This window comes from Chelmon rostratus, chromosome 4 (genome assembly GCF_017976325.1).
Source record: "Chelmon rostratus isolate fCheRos1 chromosome 4, fCheRos1.pri, whole genome shotgun sequence".
Lineage (NCBI taxonomy): Eukaryota > Metazoa > Chordata > Actinopteri > Chaetodontiformes > Chaetodontidae > Chelmon > Chelmon rostratus.
The window spans coordinates 25,448,788-25,466,491 of NC_055661.1; the positions used below are offsets into that span (position 1 = coordinate 25,448,788).

The following is a 17,704-nucleotide window of genomic DNA, read 5'->3' on the forward strand; positions in this document are numbered from 1 at the left end:
AAGCCAGAGGCACAGTCAGTGGCTGATACATGGGACAACAATGACGACTGATATGTCATGATAGCTGTGATATAGTGTTACACTTTCTACAAACAGGACAGATCAATCACAAACAGGGAAGTCATGTACCTCTCACATATGATGGGCCGTGCATCGTGTTGTTGAGATAAGAGAGAGGAGCACGGCTGGCGAGGAGGAGGAGCGATAGGTGCACATCCGTCAAGGGGACTGCTCTTCCGATGGGAGGACTCTGGAGCTGAGGAGGAGGAGGAGGATGAAGAGGCAGAAGCGACAGCAGCAGCAGCGGATTCAGGCTCGAGGCAGCTGACAGAGGTGGAGGGAGGGGAGGTGTCAGGGCCCACTGCGCCGTGTAGCACCTCTCCGGCAGCAGCCTGTTCCGCTTCAAGAGTAGGAGAAGAGGGCGGCGAAGGACGAGACTTCTTCTTGTTGGAGGACAACAGCTTCAGGAGGCTTTTCTTTTCCCTCTGCGGCAACAGCAGCAACATTTTTTTTGTTAGAGAACAGCTCCTGAGGCACTGAGGCACAAGTAATTTTCACAAACCACAGACAGGTGTATTCTAGTGTCTGGAACGAGCTGTTTCTTTACCACCGACACGCACAACTGTGGATCCCTATTCTTAGCACGGACAGGTTTTAAACTGTAGGTTAGAAGGGTGAAAAATCATGGCCGCTGTCTGTTTGCAAAAGATAAAACCATGACAGAAAGAAATAAAGAAACAGTCTGTGCATAACAATAACCTATCCTTGTTGATTAGTAGTGGTGAATGCTGTCAGTGAGTAGCATCCTAACAAATGTCATCAGGAATCTCAGACACTCTGAATCATTACGAGGCATTTTAATCATCTGGCAAGTTAGTCAAACAGTATGCTAGAACTGAAGACAAACTCTCCTCCGTGATCAAACATGCAAACATCTACTGACAATGGGAAGAGCAAGAGATAATTAAAGAGAGTTACTTAAGCCCAAGAAAATATATAAACGCATCCAACCTTGACATCCTTGTCCAGTCGGCAAGCCAGAGCCGCGCTGTTAGACGCAGGATTGAGGGCAGAGCTGTTCACAGGGCCGACAGGCACACTGAGGATAGGTACAGGCCTCAAGGCGTCACCCTCCAAGGATGCAGCACTGACATTGGGTGGGGTCAGAGAGGCAGCAGCACAGCCCATTGCCACTCCGGCCCGGGTACAGCCTTGGGCAGGACTGGAGGAGGGCTGTGGGCACACTGCAAGGTGTGGAAGATAGGTCACGGGTGTTGCAGACTGGATGGGTGTCACTGCTGCTGTGGGCCGGTCCTGACTGTGGCATGCAGCTGCAAATGTGGTACAAAACAATATTAGATATTTAAAACTCTTTTGTCCTTTCATACAACAAGGCAGCATCCAGTATTGATTTTCCTCCCAGTAAATGTACCTGTCCTGACTGCATTGCGGGCCTGATTCACAGTCATCTGGGAGCTGACATGCAGAGGGACTTTTGGCTGTTGGCCTGTGGCTGTTTGAGCTGCTGTTACCACAGCTGCAGGCTGGGAGTTGGGAGGTACAGCGCTGGAGCACACGGCGAGGGGTTTGTTGAAATCAGGACCCGGAACAATTGCCCCAAGGGGAGCAGATGAGGGGCTGACGATGGTGATTCCTCTGCCAGCCTGAGTGCACAGGCTCATGGGCACTTTGGACTGAGTGCTTCCCGATGCAGTCCTGAGGGGAGAGGACATAAAGACAGGTAAGGCCCAGCAGTCTTAAGTATAGGATGCTTTTATTCCTCATAAAATGTATTTAATTTTCACTGCTCTAGGTACATGTTTAACTGTTTCTCACTACATTTTTAAATCAATATGGGAGTTTATTTGCTCTTCTTCCGCAACTGTTGATTTGTAGGAAGATAAATATGGATTTTATACAATCGCAAACAGGCGAAGTTATTAACTCATGGCTATGCATCACAGACAAATGAACGTGAAACCAGGCATGCAAGTATACAATGCATCGACAATAACAAATGAGTGACTGTGAATTAATGACTGACCTGCTGACTGGGCTCATGTAGTTCCCAGGAAAGACTCCAATCTTGCCAGTGTGCATGGAGGTGCCCTTGAACCAGCCGTCCTGACAGCGTTCCAGCACCAGAAACATCTCTCCCTTCCTTAGTTCCAGCTCATCCTCCTTTCGGGGAGTGTAGGGGAACATAGCCACATAGCTAGATCGAGAACAGTAAACAAGGACAAGGAATTTAACACCAGAAATATGCGCACACACACACACACACACACACACACACACACACACACACACACACACACACACACACACACACACACACACACACACACAACACGAAATGGAGCGAACATGAGCTAACATGGATGATTTTACGGCTTATGGAAATAAAAGCAGTTTAATATTTTGTACAGCATGCCATTTGTTGTGGATTTATCCCACTGCCTCGCTGTACATCTGTCATCATCTCCTCTGAGACCCTCCAGTAGAGACCGTGCCCTCTGACCCAGAGAAAATCAGCACTGGAGGACAAAACAATTTGCGGGTCATCTCTGTACAGCAGCGCATGAACAGGCCTGGAACGGCTGCCAGGAAGATAGGAGTCTCAGCAGGGATGTTTTCAGTCTGATTTCAGTGTTGTCAGGGTGGAGGGAACATAAATGCCTCAGCGTCTGACATGCACGCACAGGCAGACACAGATGACGGCAGGAAGAGCAGGCATGAGTGGATCTAATTCTTTTCAGGTGTGTGGTGTCTTGCAGGAGTAATGAGGGTAAAGGTCAGGGTCAGAAGTCAGGGGTGACAGAGAGGATCTCCAATGGGACCCAGGAGACTGTCATCTGCAGGTTTTGACCCCTTCACCTGTGCACATGCTCACACTTTGCAGCCTCACGCTGACAGCTGAAGGGGTCACAGACAGGCGAAGACTTCCCTCTCTGAACTAAGCATTTGCATTAAAGCCCTGGGCCATCAGTGCGCAAACCGCTTCTGACATTTCACTGCACATTTAAGAAGACTGCATATTTTTGTGTGGGACTGTTTTTATAACTCACACTGTGGGTCTTTGTCTCCCACTTTGGTCGCTGATGCTGGGGGAGGGTCTCTGTCCGGCAGCCAATGAATATGCTGCTCCATCGACGGAGGACTGTGGGGGAGGAGGCGGGGGCGGTGGGAGAGCATCCTGTAAAAGAAGAAAATAAAGTCATATTAGCAGTTAGCAGTTAGATCGGGTCATCGTCTTGATTACAATTTCACAACAATTCATCATTTATTCCATCTCAATGTGAAGCAGAAAGACAAAAAAAAGTAAAACAAGCCTTAAAAAAACAGAGAGTACGTGTTACGTAAGTTGGGAAACCAGTTTGTTTATGAGAGGGGAAGAGAATGAGAGATCATCTGTCATCTGGGATATTCCCTCCAGTTTGCCGACACTAAGGGAGAGCCTGGTTTGGCAGTCATTATAGACTTGTCCCCGACTTCCACTTGCAACTGAGAATTTCCTTCTCTGCTTGTTTGTTTGTTGCTAGGAGACCACACAGCTATAATCCGTTGCAGTATTTAATTGGGACCATATGAAATGAAAAACATGTCCGTAGGCACACTTCAGAGCAAGCCTCAAACCAAGCATGAGTGGATTCATCTTGAGTCACTTGTTTTCCCTTGTTGATGGTCTGTAATGTCAAAGGAGACTCAAGCTTTTGACTAGAGGCTAATGATCCCAGCATGCTTTAAGAGGAGCCCTGACATTTTCTGTCTTTGGTGTTCCACTAGATTAGAGGAGCCAGTGTGCTATGTCAACATAAAGCACATGAAAACAACAGAACTCAACACATTTTTAGAAGCTGTGAAAAACTAAAAGCCTAAATGAGCACAAACAGCGTCAGAATGACGGTGAGGATGACTCCTACGGCCAGGAGCGAGATCAGTCCTCCCAAACTCAACACTGCCAGCGCTGAGCAGCAGAGTAATAGCTTCCATGACACAATGGTGGGGCGGAGTGGCACTCAGACGGCCCCCGTGGTATGTGTGCAGGCCTATGTGTATGTTTGAGTGTCGATGTGCGTTTCGGTTCACTGCTGACGCTTGAGCTGAGATAATTAGGTTGCCTGCGGGCTAGAGAAATCATCTGTACAAAAACATCATGTAGTGTTCCCAAGTGAAGCGGAGAGCTCAACCTTTTGTGTACACATTCCTGCTCATTCAAAAACTCCACATGCCAGAGCGTACACACAGACAGACAGGAAGTATGCCTGCTGTTTTGTGTGGGCTGAAGGGATTTCTTGACATTTTTAGTTGTACCGATTCTTTTTTTCCCTCTCGGCAGAAACGTGTCAGAAACAAGTTAATTTCTGACTAAACGATTCCTCCATGTTGCTATCTTTATGGAATTGGCTGACAAATTGTGAAATAATAAAGCGGCTGTATCTTATTTGACAGAGAACACAGATTAACACGATTTCACATCTGCACAGCCTCAATTAACTATGTTGCCTGCTGCAGCTGGTGGGAAGTGCCATGAGGCAGGCCTTCTCATCTAAACAAGCTCATATTCTCATGGGAAAGCAAAAGTTGTGGAGGGAACATTGCTATGAGCATCAGTTCATTTAAGCCCATGTTTACATATCATTTTATAATGTATGCTCCTTTACCACTTTATGCAAACATGTTCACCCCTCACATTTCTGCCATATTTTACATTACCAGGCCATTTTGAAATGAAAACAAGTGTATTTAATGGATACAAATAATGCAACAGAATGACACATGCACACACAAACGAGTCGACTGCCTAAACAAAATAATGTGAATAATGTGTGTTTGTAGAAAACTAAACTGAAATTGAAAATATAATGTATTTTCTCTGGCTATTGTACCATATATGCCATATCTTTATATTATTTCGTCTGTTTAGAATTCCAGAAACAGCAACATACGAGCTTTGAATCCATTATTCCGACAATGTTTAACTCGTCCATTGTTGGGTTGTTTTTGTGTGGCTTTGGTCTCATTTTTTTAAGATTTATAAGACCTGTTGAGGATTCCACCTACCACAGGGATAGCTGTGAAGCTCGCCTCTGAGGGAAATGTGAAGACCGTTGCTGTAGTAACAGGACTACTAGGGGGTGGGGTCACAATTAGTCCAGTTGTGCAAATGTGTACCTGCCAACAAAAGGGAAACGTGGACAATCAAATATATCGTAATGAATCCACTGTATAAGGCAAGCTCCACTCACTCGTGAAGAATGAAGTGCGCTAAATATATTCTCTCTTCTGTCATGCTGCATGTAAATGACTCTCACAAAGCTGTGATGAACACATGTGGGATTGTATCATGGTGACTTAGCCATAACCACAGCAGTGGTCTAATGATGTGATTGGACAAAGGAAACCAGGTGACCACCCAGCAGGATATTTGATTGGGCATGTAAAGAGAGGTGGCTTCTCCCGCCAGTCATCCACGTGAGTCATGGTGGTGTCCTGGTAACAAGGCCATACTGTTGGACACACAATGTCTCCCTGTAGCCTGTGGTCTCTCCTCGCATGACTGCTCTACACAGAGCCGCCTCTTAAGGTGAACCTTTCAGAGAGCACGCCTGCCTTGGATTTAGTCCTCACTGCTTCCTTATCTATTGTTCACTGGGTGTGCCAAGGGAAAGCCACATGTAACAGTGTGCTCAAAGGTGACACTGTTAATGAAATGGCTGCCTGGAAACAAATAACTGTCAAGTACAGGGCAGGTATGTTATGTTCATTTAAATAAATACATTTCCTTTAGAATTTAAGAAGAATACTGTCATCAGCAGCCTGTTTTCGTTCATGGATAATTCGCCCTCATCCTGTCTAGTGCATTGTTAGATAAGAGGCGTGTTCATTTCCAAGACGGGGACTACTCAGCCCCCTAGGCAAATGGGGCTTACCTTTGTTGTTTTTTGTCTGGGTGGAAGGAGAGAAGATGATTAGAGGTGAAGCAGAAGAGAGGAGAGGAAAAAAAGGCTGTGCACACAGCGCCTGGAGAGTCTCTATTGTGTTTTTATTAAACACTGAGATCTGTAAATCAAACGTATTGTTAGCCCTGCTGTCACCTGGGAGGATCAGTTTACAGGCGCAAATATATGTTTCTTTTATTCTAAAAACATCCCGATAATGGTTTGTGGGAGAAGTCTGGAGTCATTAAAAATGTGATTACACCTTACACATGGATAGACGTCTCTGATGATATCTAAATCATATCTACATGAAAGGATTTGATTTGAAAAAAAGACTGCAGATCCTTGAGATCCACTTGACTGTAGACAGGTACTCTCCTTGTCTCCCTCTCACAAAAGAAGCACATAAACACATACGCTGCAGATGAAAGATTGATGATTGAGCTTAATAGGGAGTTTTGGAACATAACATTTCAGAGAGTCTGCAGTATCCAGACAGCAGAGACAGTACACTCGAGAGAAAAAAGAAAAGGGCAGAAAATAATAGAAAACCTGAGTTAGCTACACGCTCCCAGAAGCTCAAAGTAGGACAGCAGTGAGGATGCAGGTGGATATAATATGAAATCTACCTCAGGATGCTGTAAAACCACTTGCCCTTAAAAGCGTTTGCTTTTATACTGCTCATGTAACTTAGGAAAAGTAGTAGTAAATAGTGTGTGAACAAGCCAGTCAAATATTTATGGTGATGAGAGCAAAATAATAATTTTGAAACCCTCAGATAGATCACCTTCACTTGTTCTCAAACTTCTGGTAACACTCACAGAATCACTGACAGATGGTGAATGATGAATTCATGTTAATTCAAACAATGGGTAACACCTATTTGATGAATTTCATGCAGCGTTTACTTAATCATTATTAGTTGCACGTTTTAGTTCCAGTCATACAGAGCCTCAGCTGAATCAGCAGGACACTTGTCTTGTAAATCTGCATGTCTGTTGTTCTGACTGTCTAGCACCAAGTCAAAGCCAATCTCCAGCGGCTGGCAACCATAAAGCAGCTGCGAGTTCCTGTCATGTCGGGATTGGTGTGGAAACCTTGAGGGCTGAGCTGGAGTCGTTTTTGCGGACGAGTGGAGTCACGCATCCATGATTTCAAACGCTTGGATGGAGCAATGGCCTGTTTGGTATGATGGGGGAAAAGGGAAGTCAGCCTAATTGCTGACAGAAGGAGAGTGGAGCCTTTGAAAAACAACAAACATCTTGTGAAAATAAAAAGAGCTGGAGCTGGACTTTTTGGGGGTTTTTTTTGCATGATTGTGAACTCTGTTTTACAGTTTTGCAATTAAATACCACTGAAGAGGACACAAATCAGAGTCATCTCTTCTTGTACACTGCATTCAAGAATGCCACAAAGTGCATTCTAAACAGTCAATGAGCAACCTAGTGAGGGTACATAATGATGTATGTGTTGCACATTTATGCAAATCCTATAAAATGGAGGTTATTTGTCAGACTGCATGCTTCCATGAATGAGCTGTCTGTTTTTGGTCAACACAGAGTTCAACCTCCAGAGAGGGACCTGCAATGCAGCAGCAGTTCTCCTTCACCCTCTTACCTGTGAAGGTGCGCTGCAGGAAAGCCCCCCGCTGATCTCTCCAATTCGGGCAGCCGCTGTGGGGTTGCTGGAGCTGATGAGAACCGGCCCGCTGATCTCCATGGAGTGCCGCTGAGGGGGAGGAGCTAGCATGGGTTTGTGGGACATGGTGAGAGAGGTGAAAGAATGTCGCTTCTTGCTGTTCTTCTTCTCCCCTGCCCGCTGAGCACCATTGCTTTGGGGCCCTGAGGAGGCCCCCTCACCGGAGTCTCCGTTGGAGTCCGACGGCTTGTCCAACTCTATAAGCTGACGAGCTGCCGAGTTGAACTATGAGAGAGGAAGACAGACAGGAGGCAATGAAGAGAGAGTAGTAAGGTGGAGATAACAGACAGAGGGGAGGGAGCATTGGAGCTAAGAATATTAAAACGATCACGAAAGCTGTCACTCTCTATAATAAAGTTGATTGTCATGGAAGACCTCTATCTTTATCTAGTCAGTAGAGATGGTGAGCAGCAGAATGATCTATCGGGTTTTTACGCTGGACATATTAGTCTGTGGGAGTCGTAGTTGGAAGCCAGCTCTGAGAGTGCAGACTTTGTGACCCTTTTAGGCACCTGTGAGGTAAAAATTAAAGGGGGAACACTAAAAAGGTTCCAGTTAATCACAGGGTGCTCTCACTTGCTGCCACACGTTGCCCCGAGCAGCTCCCTCTACTTAGGACATAAAAGCTAAGCAATTCACTCCTATCCAGGAGAGAGAGCCTGTGTCAGCACATTAAGTCAGACATGTACAATTACGAACAAAATACCAGGTAAGGAACCTTAACCTTATTAGATTTAGGAGCACCTTTAACAGCAAATGTAAATCATTGTATATAAATAACTGAAGAGGCAACAAAAAGGTCCCAAGGCAATGAAAAATCAAGTACCTAAATATTTAGTTGTTGTGCACAACCTAAAGAACATTTTGAGCCACTATATGTTTGTGATGGTACTGCATTTGTACCATTATGAAACCAGAACAAGAGTGCATACTATCTAGTCAGAGGACAACAAAATATACTCTGCTGCAGTGGCTGCCAAACAAAACAACATACAGCTTTAGATACAGTCCGCATTCTGCTTCTGCAAAACGCTCACTCAGTGTATAAAAATATGAATATAAAAAAGGACAGATACACATGAAAGGAATAAAGAAACCTGTCACAGCTATTGAAAAAAAAAATGCTCTTCTTTATACTAACTACAACACACTTCAATCCAGTATCTTTTCTGCATGTTTATAATATATACAACAGAATGCACACCGCCATCAACAGCTTTTAAATGAAATCATCTCTAAAGGACAAAGGTTTGCTTCATTCTGTCTGGATTATTCCTAAAGCTTTTAAGTGAGACCTGTGGATCTCAGAGAGGGAGAGACTGTGACTGTCTAAATCTTCAAAGACACATTTGGAGGTTCTATGAAACATATGAGCATTTCAAAAGGAACAGAGGTGTCATACACATTTTTCAGGAAGCATACGGAGAGACTACTACGTTCAAAGGCTCTTAGCACTTGGCTGATCCTCGTGGGGCTCCTACTCCACTCATGATCAGTGACATATTGACATTAAAGAATCTGCTTAGTTTTCTTACCTCAACATATGAGATGGGAAAAATTCCAATTTTATCTCCCAGCATTCCCTCTGCCCAGTTTTCATCCACTCTGCGGATCACAGTCAGGATATCATCCTGAAATTCAAGACAGACAGGGGCGCTGCATGAGGGAGAACCTAATTAAGGATGCTGCTAACTAAGAGTGTTTCTCATCCTCCAGGAACAAACACTGAACAGAAATAATGAGGTAGGGACAATGTTTTATTAAAAGGGACATGCCCGAGAGTAAAAACACTGGAGTCTACTGCAAAGATTTCAGTTTGGAAAACTACTTCGTAAGCTTGTTTTTGTTTTTGCTCATGTGGCATATAAACAGCTGATGACAGAATACAAAAAACATCAAAGTATGACCCAAACAGCTGGACACACATAACTACTCAATTACTGTAGTTAAGCTGTGCCTTGCTCTGTATGGCATTCATTCTGTCCAGCTTAATTACAGTTGTTCATCAAGAAGTCTGGCTCAAAATATAAACCATTTCTCTGGGCGTTTCAGTTAACAGCCCTTGCATTCTAACACATGCATAACTTGAGAAAATGAATGCTTAGAAGACAGAGTGTCACTGTAATGAGAGGTATTTTTGTTTTACTACAGTGACCACGTAGCAGAGCTGTGGCTGTTGCAGTGCTACTGTGTCTCACCTTGGAGAAGGGCAGACAGTCCTTGTCTGCTTCCTTGTCTTTGAGCTCAAAGTCATACAGAGCTTTGCACTGAGGTGGTGGTTGTGGCAGCGGCTTGATGACCTGGACAAAGTTGGTTGGGAAGAAGCCATGAACTCCGCCCATCTCCCCGTGGTACCAGTTCTCATCCACTTGCCGGCGCAGGATGATAATGTCACCCTTGCTGAACTTGAGGTCTCCTGGTTCCTTGCCATCATAGTTGTAGAGTGCCTTGGCACAAGGGAGCTGGGGTACACCCTACAAACAGAGATTGAGAGTAAGACGCACATTGCATTCCAACCAGCCATCTTTGCAAAAACCAGAACATATTGCAGTGGTTGAAATACAGCTCACAAAACCAAAAATAATGCAATAAAGAATGAATTTTCAATCTCAAAAAAGTATCATAACTTTGGAAAAAGATTTTTGCTTTCTCTTTGTGAAGTTAATGTAGTTCAGGCTTAGTTGCAGGATTCATAAAAAATTAATCACTAACCAAGAGCACATTTTTCAGAAAGGTACTAGAGCAGTGCTAGAAAACAGTGAAATGGAAAAATCCAAGCTGAGCCCCACGAACCAGAACAAGACAACAGTCCATATAAGAGACATCAAATTCCAAAACTGTGTTCATAGCCAGTCGTTTAACTCCCAAATCAACTATAAACCTGGCCCTATGGAAAATAAAATTAGTCTGTTTTTTTGGACACCACAAACAAAAAGGATAAAGAAATCTGTGACTGCATGTTTTTATAAAGCCACAGTAAACTGCCCTGTTTGTTCCCTGATAGTGAAAAGATCTATGTTGTGTGTTCACAGTTTAAGTGTGATGAGCCTGGCTCGTTGTGACTAGCTGACTAACGCCTTCAGAGGGCCCAGGGCTCTGTCCCTTTATCTTGCAGAGGAAGGTTTTGTATCTCAGCCTGCTAGCCTCGAGTCCTGAAAGGCCCATTCAGGGAATGACAATCTAGGGAAAGAGGGCCAGCGAGTAGGGGGGAGTAGCAGGATAGAGAAGCATCAATGTACTCCATTCAGGGTGTGTGTCCATGAGGAAGGCTTCAGTCCAAAGCAGCCCCCCACCATTTATCCCACTGCTGTTAGACATCTTTCGCAGTGATCAGAATCACAAACACTAGTAACCGACTGGATCTCAACTCTTGAACTGAAACTGCAGAGTCGACAAGGAATACAATCAAACAGTGATAAGAAAAATGGCTAGAACTCAGGCAGATCCTGGCAGAGAGAGAAAGTGAGCCAGAGAGAGAGAGGGGTTAACGCAGAGTTTGGAGCAGGCTCTGCAGTCTTGTTAAAGGCTAATGAACCATTTAAAGGCTCAGAGGAGAATAAAAGTACAGAATGAGCCGTGATGGTGAGCCAGGGTGACATTACCCTGCTGCAGAGAATCACACAGCCTAAAGCACAGAGCCAATCGGTCTCTGGCTCTGCCGGTCCAGCCTGTGGGGAGAGAGAGGTGGGAGGAGGGGTACTGCAGCCCCCTGCACACTGCACTGGGACTGGGCCTCCTTTCAGGGAAAAACAGGGCTTTTGAGCCCACCCAGGCCTGGCAGGGAGTTTCGTGATGAAAATGCAAATGAAAGTGGAAGCTCTGCCATTTTTGTTGCAAATGACAGATCAGGTTCAAGCTACACAAAGCCAGTGGGATCTAATTACATGGTAAATATGAAATGCTTGTCCCCTTGAAACTGTGAAGTTTATAAGCACTTGTTTGCAGACCAAGGCCAGGACTTAATAAAACCTTTAGTAATAGCACAGTGCCCAGAGTCAGCATAGTTATGTAACTGCTTTTTCACACGGTGAAAGTGATTCCACTGATAAAAGGTGTTAGTAAATAAAGTTTTGCATGTACAAGACATTGTATTAGAACAATATTTCCTTGCTATTAGCTGGAATGGCTAGATGAGACTGGCAGGAATTCAAGATTTCCTTACCGATTTCTATTGAATTAGTTCAGCAATTATTGCTTCTCCAGATGGATTTTGGCCAAACACAGACCAAACTCACTCCTCCCTATGTTTTGATCCCACACTCTTACTGCCTACTACTGAGCTGTTGTTTTGATCTTTCTGTCCTGGCATCATAAAAGAGGTGCATTTCCATGTTTCACTTGACTTAACATAGTGAGAGGGAGAGAGAAAATCATGAGAGACTGACTATTGGGGCCTCTGGATGTAAGAGGTGGTGTGGGTGGGTGATAGCCGGGGGGGTTAATATCCGGTTTGTGTCCATGGAGACAGTGCTGTTGTGTCTGCAGTCGACCTGCATAAAGGAGCACCATCAGTCCTGACCAAACATCCCCTCTGGAAAGGAGAGGGAACTGTGCTTCTAACAAGAGTGAAAACTAAAGAGTTGCTACCACATAAATGTTCTAAAAGGTTTCATCTCAGGCTGCTACAAACAAATACATGTATCACATAAACATACAATCATGCACACAGATCCTCCTTGCTTTTGTTATTCTTAAACCCTCCCCAGAGGCAGGGTAAAACTACATTACATTAAGGTGATGTACCTTGTATGCAAAAGCCTGGTAAAAGACATCAATATCAGACAGACTTTCTCTGGTCTAAGGAGGGGCAAAGCAAGTTTTTTTTTCTTCATTGCACCTCTCAAATTGTCCTCAACATCTGCAGTGAAAGCTTATGTAAGTAATTATACAGCAGAATAAGCTACTGTTGGGTTGCTGTATCAGACTTGTGAAATTTCTGACTTCTAGCCTTAAAGATGTAAAAACACAGTATGTAACTTCCATTGCTAGGGGTCCCTCAATGAAAACAATAAAAATAAAATATGCAATTGGATGATGTCGTGAAGCAGTGTGGGATCATGGGAGTTGTTGTCTTCATTGTTAAACAACTCCCATGAAATGACTGACCCTGACATGACTTAGGTAGAAATCATGTTCATGTGTAGCAACACCCCATTTACCACATAACCAAAAGGCAGTCTGTGGGATACAAGAGGCTTGTGGTTCTTTATTTTGAAGACTACAAACTTAAATCAACAAATAATTGTAAAATTAAATCTTAAACTCCACCTTTACTTTTTCAGATACCTATACTTGTAATAATATCCAACAATAAAATATTTCTATCCAGCAGCCTAACTTTCTTGAGGCGGTAGCATGTGGACTGTCAACTAAGATAGCAGACAAGTGATTTGGTGACACAAATATTTTGGTTCTCAGACTGCTTGACATGATAAATATGCTGAGCAGTAAAGCCCATTATCAGTTAAAATGAATGTTTTGAGGGTTTAATGTGTCTTTACCCTGTATCAGCTGGAAAAACAGAGATTGCAATACAACAGTCAATTAAGTAGGCTTCACCAAGCAGCTGCTTTCACAACGTCCTCGTACCACATTTTGAGTTGTTAAGCACGGTTGCTCAGTGGTTAGCTCTGTCACCTCAAAGCCAGAGGTTCAGTTCCAAGCCGTTCTGTGTGGAGTTTGCATGTGTTTGTGTGAGTTTCCTCCAGGTGCTCTGGTTTCCCCTGACATCAGAAGTATGTATGTTAGATCACTTCTCTTGTCAGTGCCCTTGTCCAAGGCACTATCTTAGAACTGGGGTTGGTCCCTGGGGCAATGCTCTGTGGCTATCCACTGCCAACCTATGGGTATCAATAAAGGATAAGGAGCAGTAACTATCAAATAGAAATGTAAGTATCCTTTGATTTTAGCTGAAACACAAACTCAACTTGCTTTGCCTTTGCCTTGCCTGGTCTTAACTTTTCTTTAGATGAGATCGCAATAAGCATGTTTGAGAACAGAGTCTCCTCTTACTAACTTCAGTGGGGACAGGAAAGTCCCAGCAAAGCACAAGAAGCCAAGATTCGCACATTTGAATTCTCTGAATAGATTTGGCGGAAAGTGTTTGCTCTCATTTTCCTTTAGAGGCTAAATGACTGGGTTGTGCTCGTACAATTCTTTGCTGGAAATAAGTATTTAGACATTACATTGGGCAAACCTTAGCCCCTCAACTTTTTTTCATTACATTTTTTTACTTACTGTAAAGAGTAATACTAAGGCTGTTAACCTACTTGTGTGTGCAAGAGTGAAAGACAGATAGTTAATGGAGAATGGTAGGGAAAGCAAGAGAAAACAGGAGAGGTTAGGCCCACTGTGCAGAGCATCAGCTGGTGTGTGCAATTACTCCTGTACTGCAGATAATGCAATTAGACCTGTGTGCTAAGGGGATTTGGCTGTTATAGTGTTCTCTTCCACAGCACTGGATTACAAGTGAATTACCCTAGCATTCTGCTCTACAGCACAGCCAAATGTCAACAACCAGTGAGCAGACAGGCATAAAAACACAATGCATGCATGCATGCATGCATGTAGAGGAGGAACGAGTAGGTCAAATGGGGACAATTAGACTAACAGCTTGCCTTTACACAGTACTGTTTGCAAAAGATGTTTTAACCAGCAAAAAGGCATAATGTAATTGAGATGCAGTTGCAACACAACTGCTTTATACAGACAAACAACCAGCTCAAGAAAATCGCAATAAATTCTGAATCTGTTAGTCATCATACACTTCACTTTGACACATAACATTACGGTTTGTTTTTACTGAGAAATAGTAAAGGTTACAGGTAGATTGTGCTCCGTCAGCAGTTCAAGGGTGGTGTGTAACTACCGTAGACAGAAACCTTTACCCCCTCTGTGTAAGTGCCAGACATGTGTCTACTCCCATATGGATACCTCCAGGAGCTCTGCAGGGGTTTAAGAATGAGCAGGGGGTACTACAGCCAAAACAGTGTGCCTTGTGTCGGGGCCGAGGGGTAGTCTGTCTGGTTTGCCCTTCTACAAACACATCCAGGCCAAGACATGTCAAACATTCAAGCACTGGGAGCACAAGCAGCATCTGCCACACTGACCAGGTGGCCATCGGACATTTGTTGTTCATTACCAAGTCAGTGTTTACTGAAGATCTTGCCACCAACATCGTGGCACAAGCACTGACACATGATGGTAGCGAGGAATTCGGAAGGCGTGGGGCATCTTGATTCCATTAGAGCTGCATTAGTTTAAATTGATTCCTAATGGCTTTTTTAATGACCACTGTAGAGCAGGCTTCTTTCACTGCCTCCACCATGCTGTCTAAAAACCTGAGGGTTTCTTGGTGTAAAATGCAGGAAATGGCTGACGAACAAAAAGGCAGAGATATAATGTTTATAAAAGCCAGTAGCCAGAAAGAGACCCTAATTGAACAAAACTAACCAAGCACACAATTGGGTAAGTGATGGTGCACACAAAATCAGAGGTTGAAAACGTGCATGTAGTTGTATTTTCTTTTAAACAATTTTTGATATATTTAGTCTGTCTCTCTAGTAGCTGCATGTCTTTTTCAAGGTCAATTCTACATACAGTTGTGGATAAATCCGCTATCTTAATGTACTAGTGAAAGTTATAGGTTTGTTAATAATTCCCCCATTTCTTAATTGTTGGGCAAAACAATTGTGGCGAATGAGAGCTGAACATCTGTTTTCCTTTTGGATCTCTGATTTTCCCATCAGACCAAAATGGGGTGTGTCCTGTACGTCCAAAAAACATAATCATGAGGAAGACCAAGAATGACTCAATCAAGGATAAAGGACAGGCAAAACTTTCACTCACTGATATTCAAATAATGCAGTCAAACAGAGACTTTCAGCTCTTGTCACAGCAGAACCTCAAGACACAGCTTACTCATCTGGAGCTGTTGTCTCCCTCTCAGTCTGAGACAAAAGAAAAACTTCCATTCTCTGGTTTCTATGGAAACTCCACACAGGAGCACTTTTTTTTGGCCATTTATGGGTCTCCTGACAGTGCCATGAATCTTGTGAGAGAAACTCAATCAGAATCCAGAGTCCAGTTCTGGGAGAGAGTGCAGTGATGGTGCCAAGGGCACCAGTGAAGTTGATGGGCAACCACCTCAACAAGATAGTTGAGTTGACATTTTTGGAATTATGCTTATTTGCTTTCTTGCCAAGAGTTGGATGAGAAGATCAATACCATTCTCATGTTTGATCTGTAAATATTAGACTACAGCCAACAGCTAGTCAGCATAAACACTGGAAACAGAGGGAAACAGGTTCCTTGGCTCTGTCCAAAGGTAACAAAATCCACCTACCAACATCTCTAAAGCTCACTAAAAGTATTTAATACAAAGGAGGAAGTCATTCTAACACCACAAAACTTTATTGCAGCATGGTAGAGAATGTACCAATTCTTATATCCCTAAGTAAAGCCACAATGACCAAGAATCACCTAATGCTCAAGCATCAAATTAAAAAAGTCAATTGTACATTACATACTGAAGGAGCAAATTAACGAAATCTTTATTATGTTATGACAATATTGGATTTGCAGGATTTGTATAAAAATGTGAAATTTTCTTGAATTTGCCAGGTATATATATTAACTAGTAAAAATAGTCTTTTCCATTTGGTAAGATGTTGAGCCAGAGTCAATTCTTGCCTAACAACTTCCCATATTTTTATAGGACCATGGTCCACTATGCACACAGTAGAATAAAAAAAGAAAAAGCAAGCTCAAGCAGAAATCAGAATCAATTAAGTCTAAGCGACACTCAAGCCTAGTGTAGTGAGAATCATTTATCTACTTGACTGCATTTTGTAAGGAGGGAAATGGGCAGTAAACCATTCAAGCTTTCCAAGAGCTTTGCCCTATTACAACTCGCTGTGCTTGTTTGTTTCCATCACTACATAGCAAATGAGGTCCCACACATTAGGCTACAGGCACGAAAACACTGAGAGCAGTCTGGAGGCCAGACGGAAGCTTGGATCACATGTGAGAAGAACAGGAAGTTTTCAGAAAGCCTTGAAACTCTCCTCCTGTTCCTCCTGATATTCTTCCATGTTCCTAGGTCATTTCACAGTTACACTAATACCACCATGTCCTCCACTCCCCTGAGTGCTAACAGACGTCAGGGGTAAACAGTCACTTGATGACTCCAGCAATCTACAGTTTTAATGCCACCGTGTAGGTGTTGCCTTCAGGCTCATGGGAATGTAGGTACTAGACTATCCCAACGCTAAGAAGAATGGCTTTGATCAGGCCCCTAAAGGCTGCAATGTACACAATCAGGAACTTCACTGAGATTTCTGTCTTAAGGTGGTGCTGATGGTGGTGGAGTCTATAAAAACATTCACCACATGGACATTCAATCAAGACATTACTGAGCTGAGTGCACTTAGTAAGCTATAGATTAGTCATCAGAAAGAAAGAAGTTTAGCAGGAAGGGAGTATGGATTTATGGGAGAGCGTACGCACACACTGTAGAGCTGTCACACGGTTTTCGTGAAGCTCTCGTGTGTCTGGGTGTATGTGTAGGCTCTACTGTGAAAATGCAATTGCACGAAACCACTTGCACATGAACTGCCACAACTTCTTGTGTAGCCTAATGTGTACGGGCTGGCTTCTATACCTGGCTGGCCTCAGATGAGGGGTAAAGGGTGGTTCTGGGTGGCCCTGGGATCACCCATTCTGCTTGTCTGACTAAAAACTGAAAGAACTCAACTCTTTAACTCTGTGCCAGATCATACACTGGGCTTAACAACAGTTCTCACAGGAACCCACTCACATTTCAGAGCATACAGAGAGAGCAGGGAAGCTATGCAAACTAGAAAGAGAAGGGGAGAGAAACACTGTAAGATCAAAAGACTGAGAAGGAAATGAGACAGAGGAAGCAAGGCTTGCCATCCTGAACCTACAGTACCATATGGTTCTGTGACACAGACATGCTGACATTCAGTTATTAACCCTAACTAATCTATAATCAAAAGCAATCACAGTTGGGACAGGCAAGAAAAGGTAAACATGATGTGTCA

The 17,704-nt window shown here is 43.5% G+C and overlaps 1 protein-coding gene across 2 annotated transcripts in view; it reads right to left on the reverse strand.

The window, feature by feature from the left end:
• Positions 1-17,704, reverse strand: part of sh3rf1 (SH3 domain containing ring finger 1) — a 30,420-nt gene that overhangs the window by 2,760 nt on the left and 9,956 nt on the right. The window contains exons 3-11 of one of the 2 annotated variants that reach the window (XM_041935080.1): positions 9,839-10,114; positions 9,176-9,271; positions 7,560-7,865; positions 5,065-5,175; positions 3,069-3,196; positions 2,045-2,215; positions 1,433-1,716; positions 1,012-1,331; positions 130-485 (exon numbers count right to left, since the gene is read on the reverse strand). In XM_041935080.1, coding sequence (XP_041791014.1) covers positions 130-485; positions 1,012-1,331; positions 1,433-1,716; positions 2,045-2,215; positions 3,069-3,196; positions 5,065-5,175; positions 7,560-7,865; positions 9,176-9,271; positions 9,839-10,114 — 2,048 coding nt within the window. The remainder of the gene's footprint in view (positions 1-129; positions 486-1,011; positions 1,332-1,432; positions 1,717-2,044; positions 2,216-3,068; positions 3,197-5,064; positions 5,176-7,559; positions 7,866-9,175; positions 9,272-9,838; positions 10,115-17,704) is intronic. The other variant, XM_041935081.1, reaches the window with a different exon arrangement.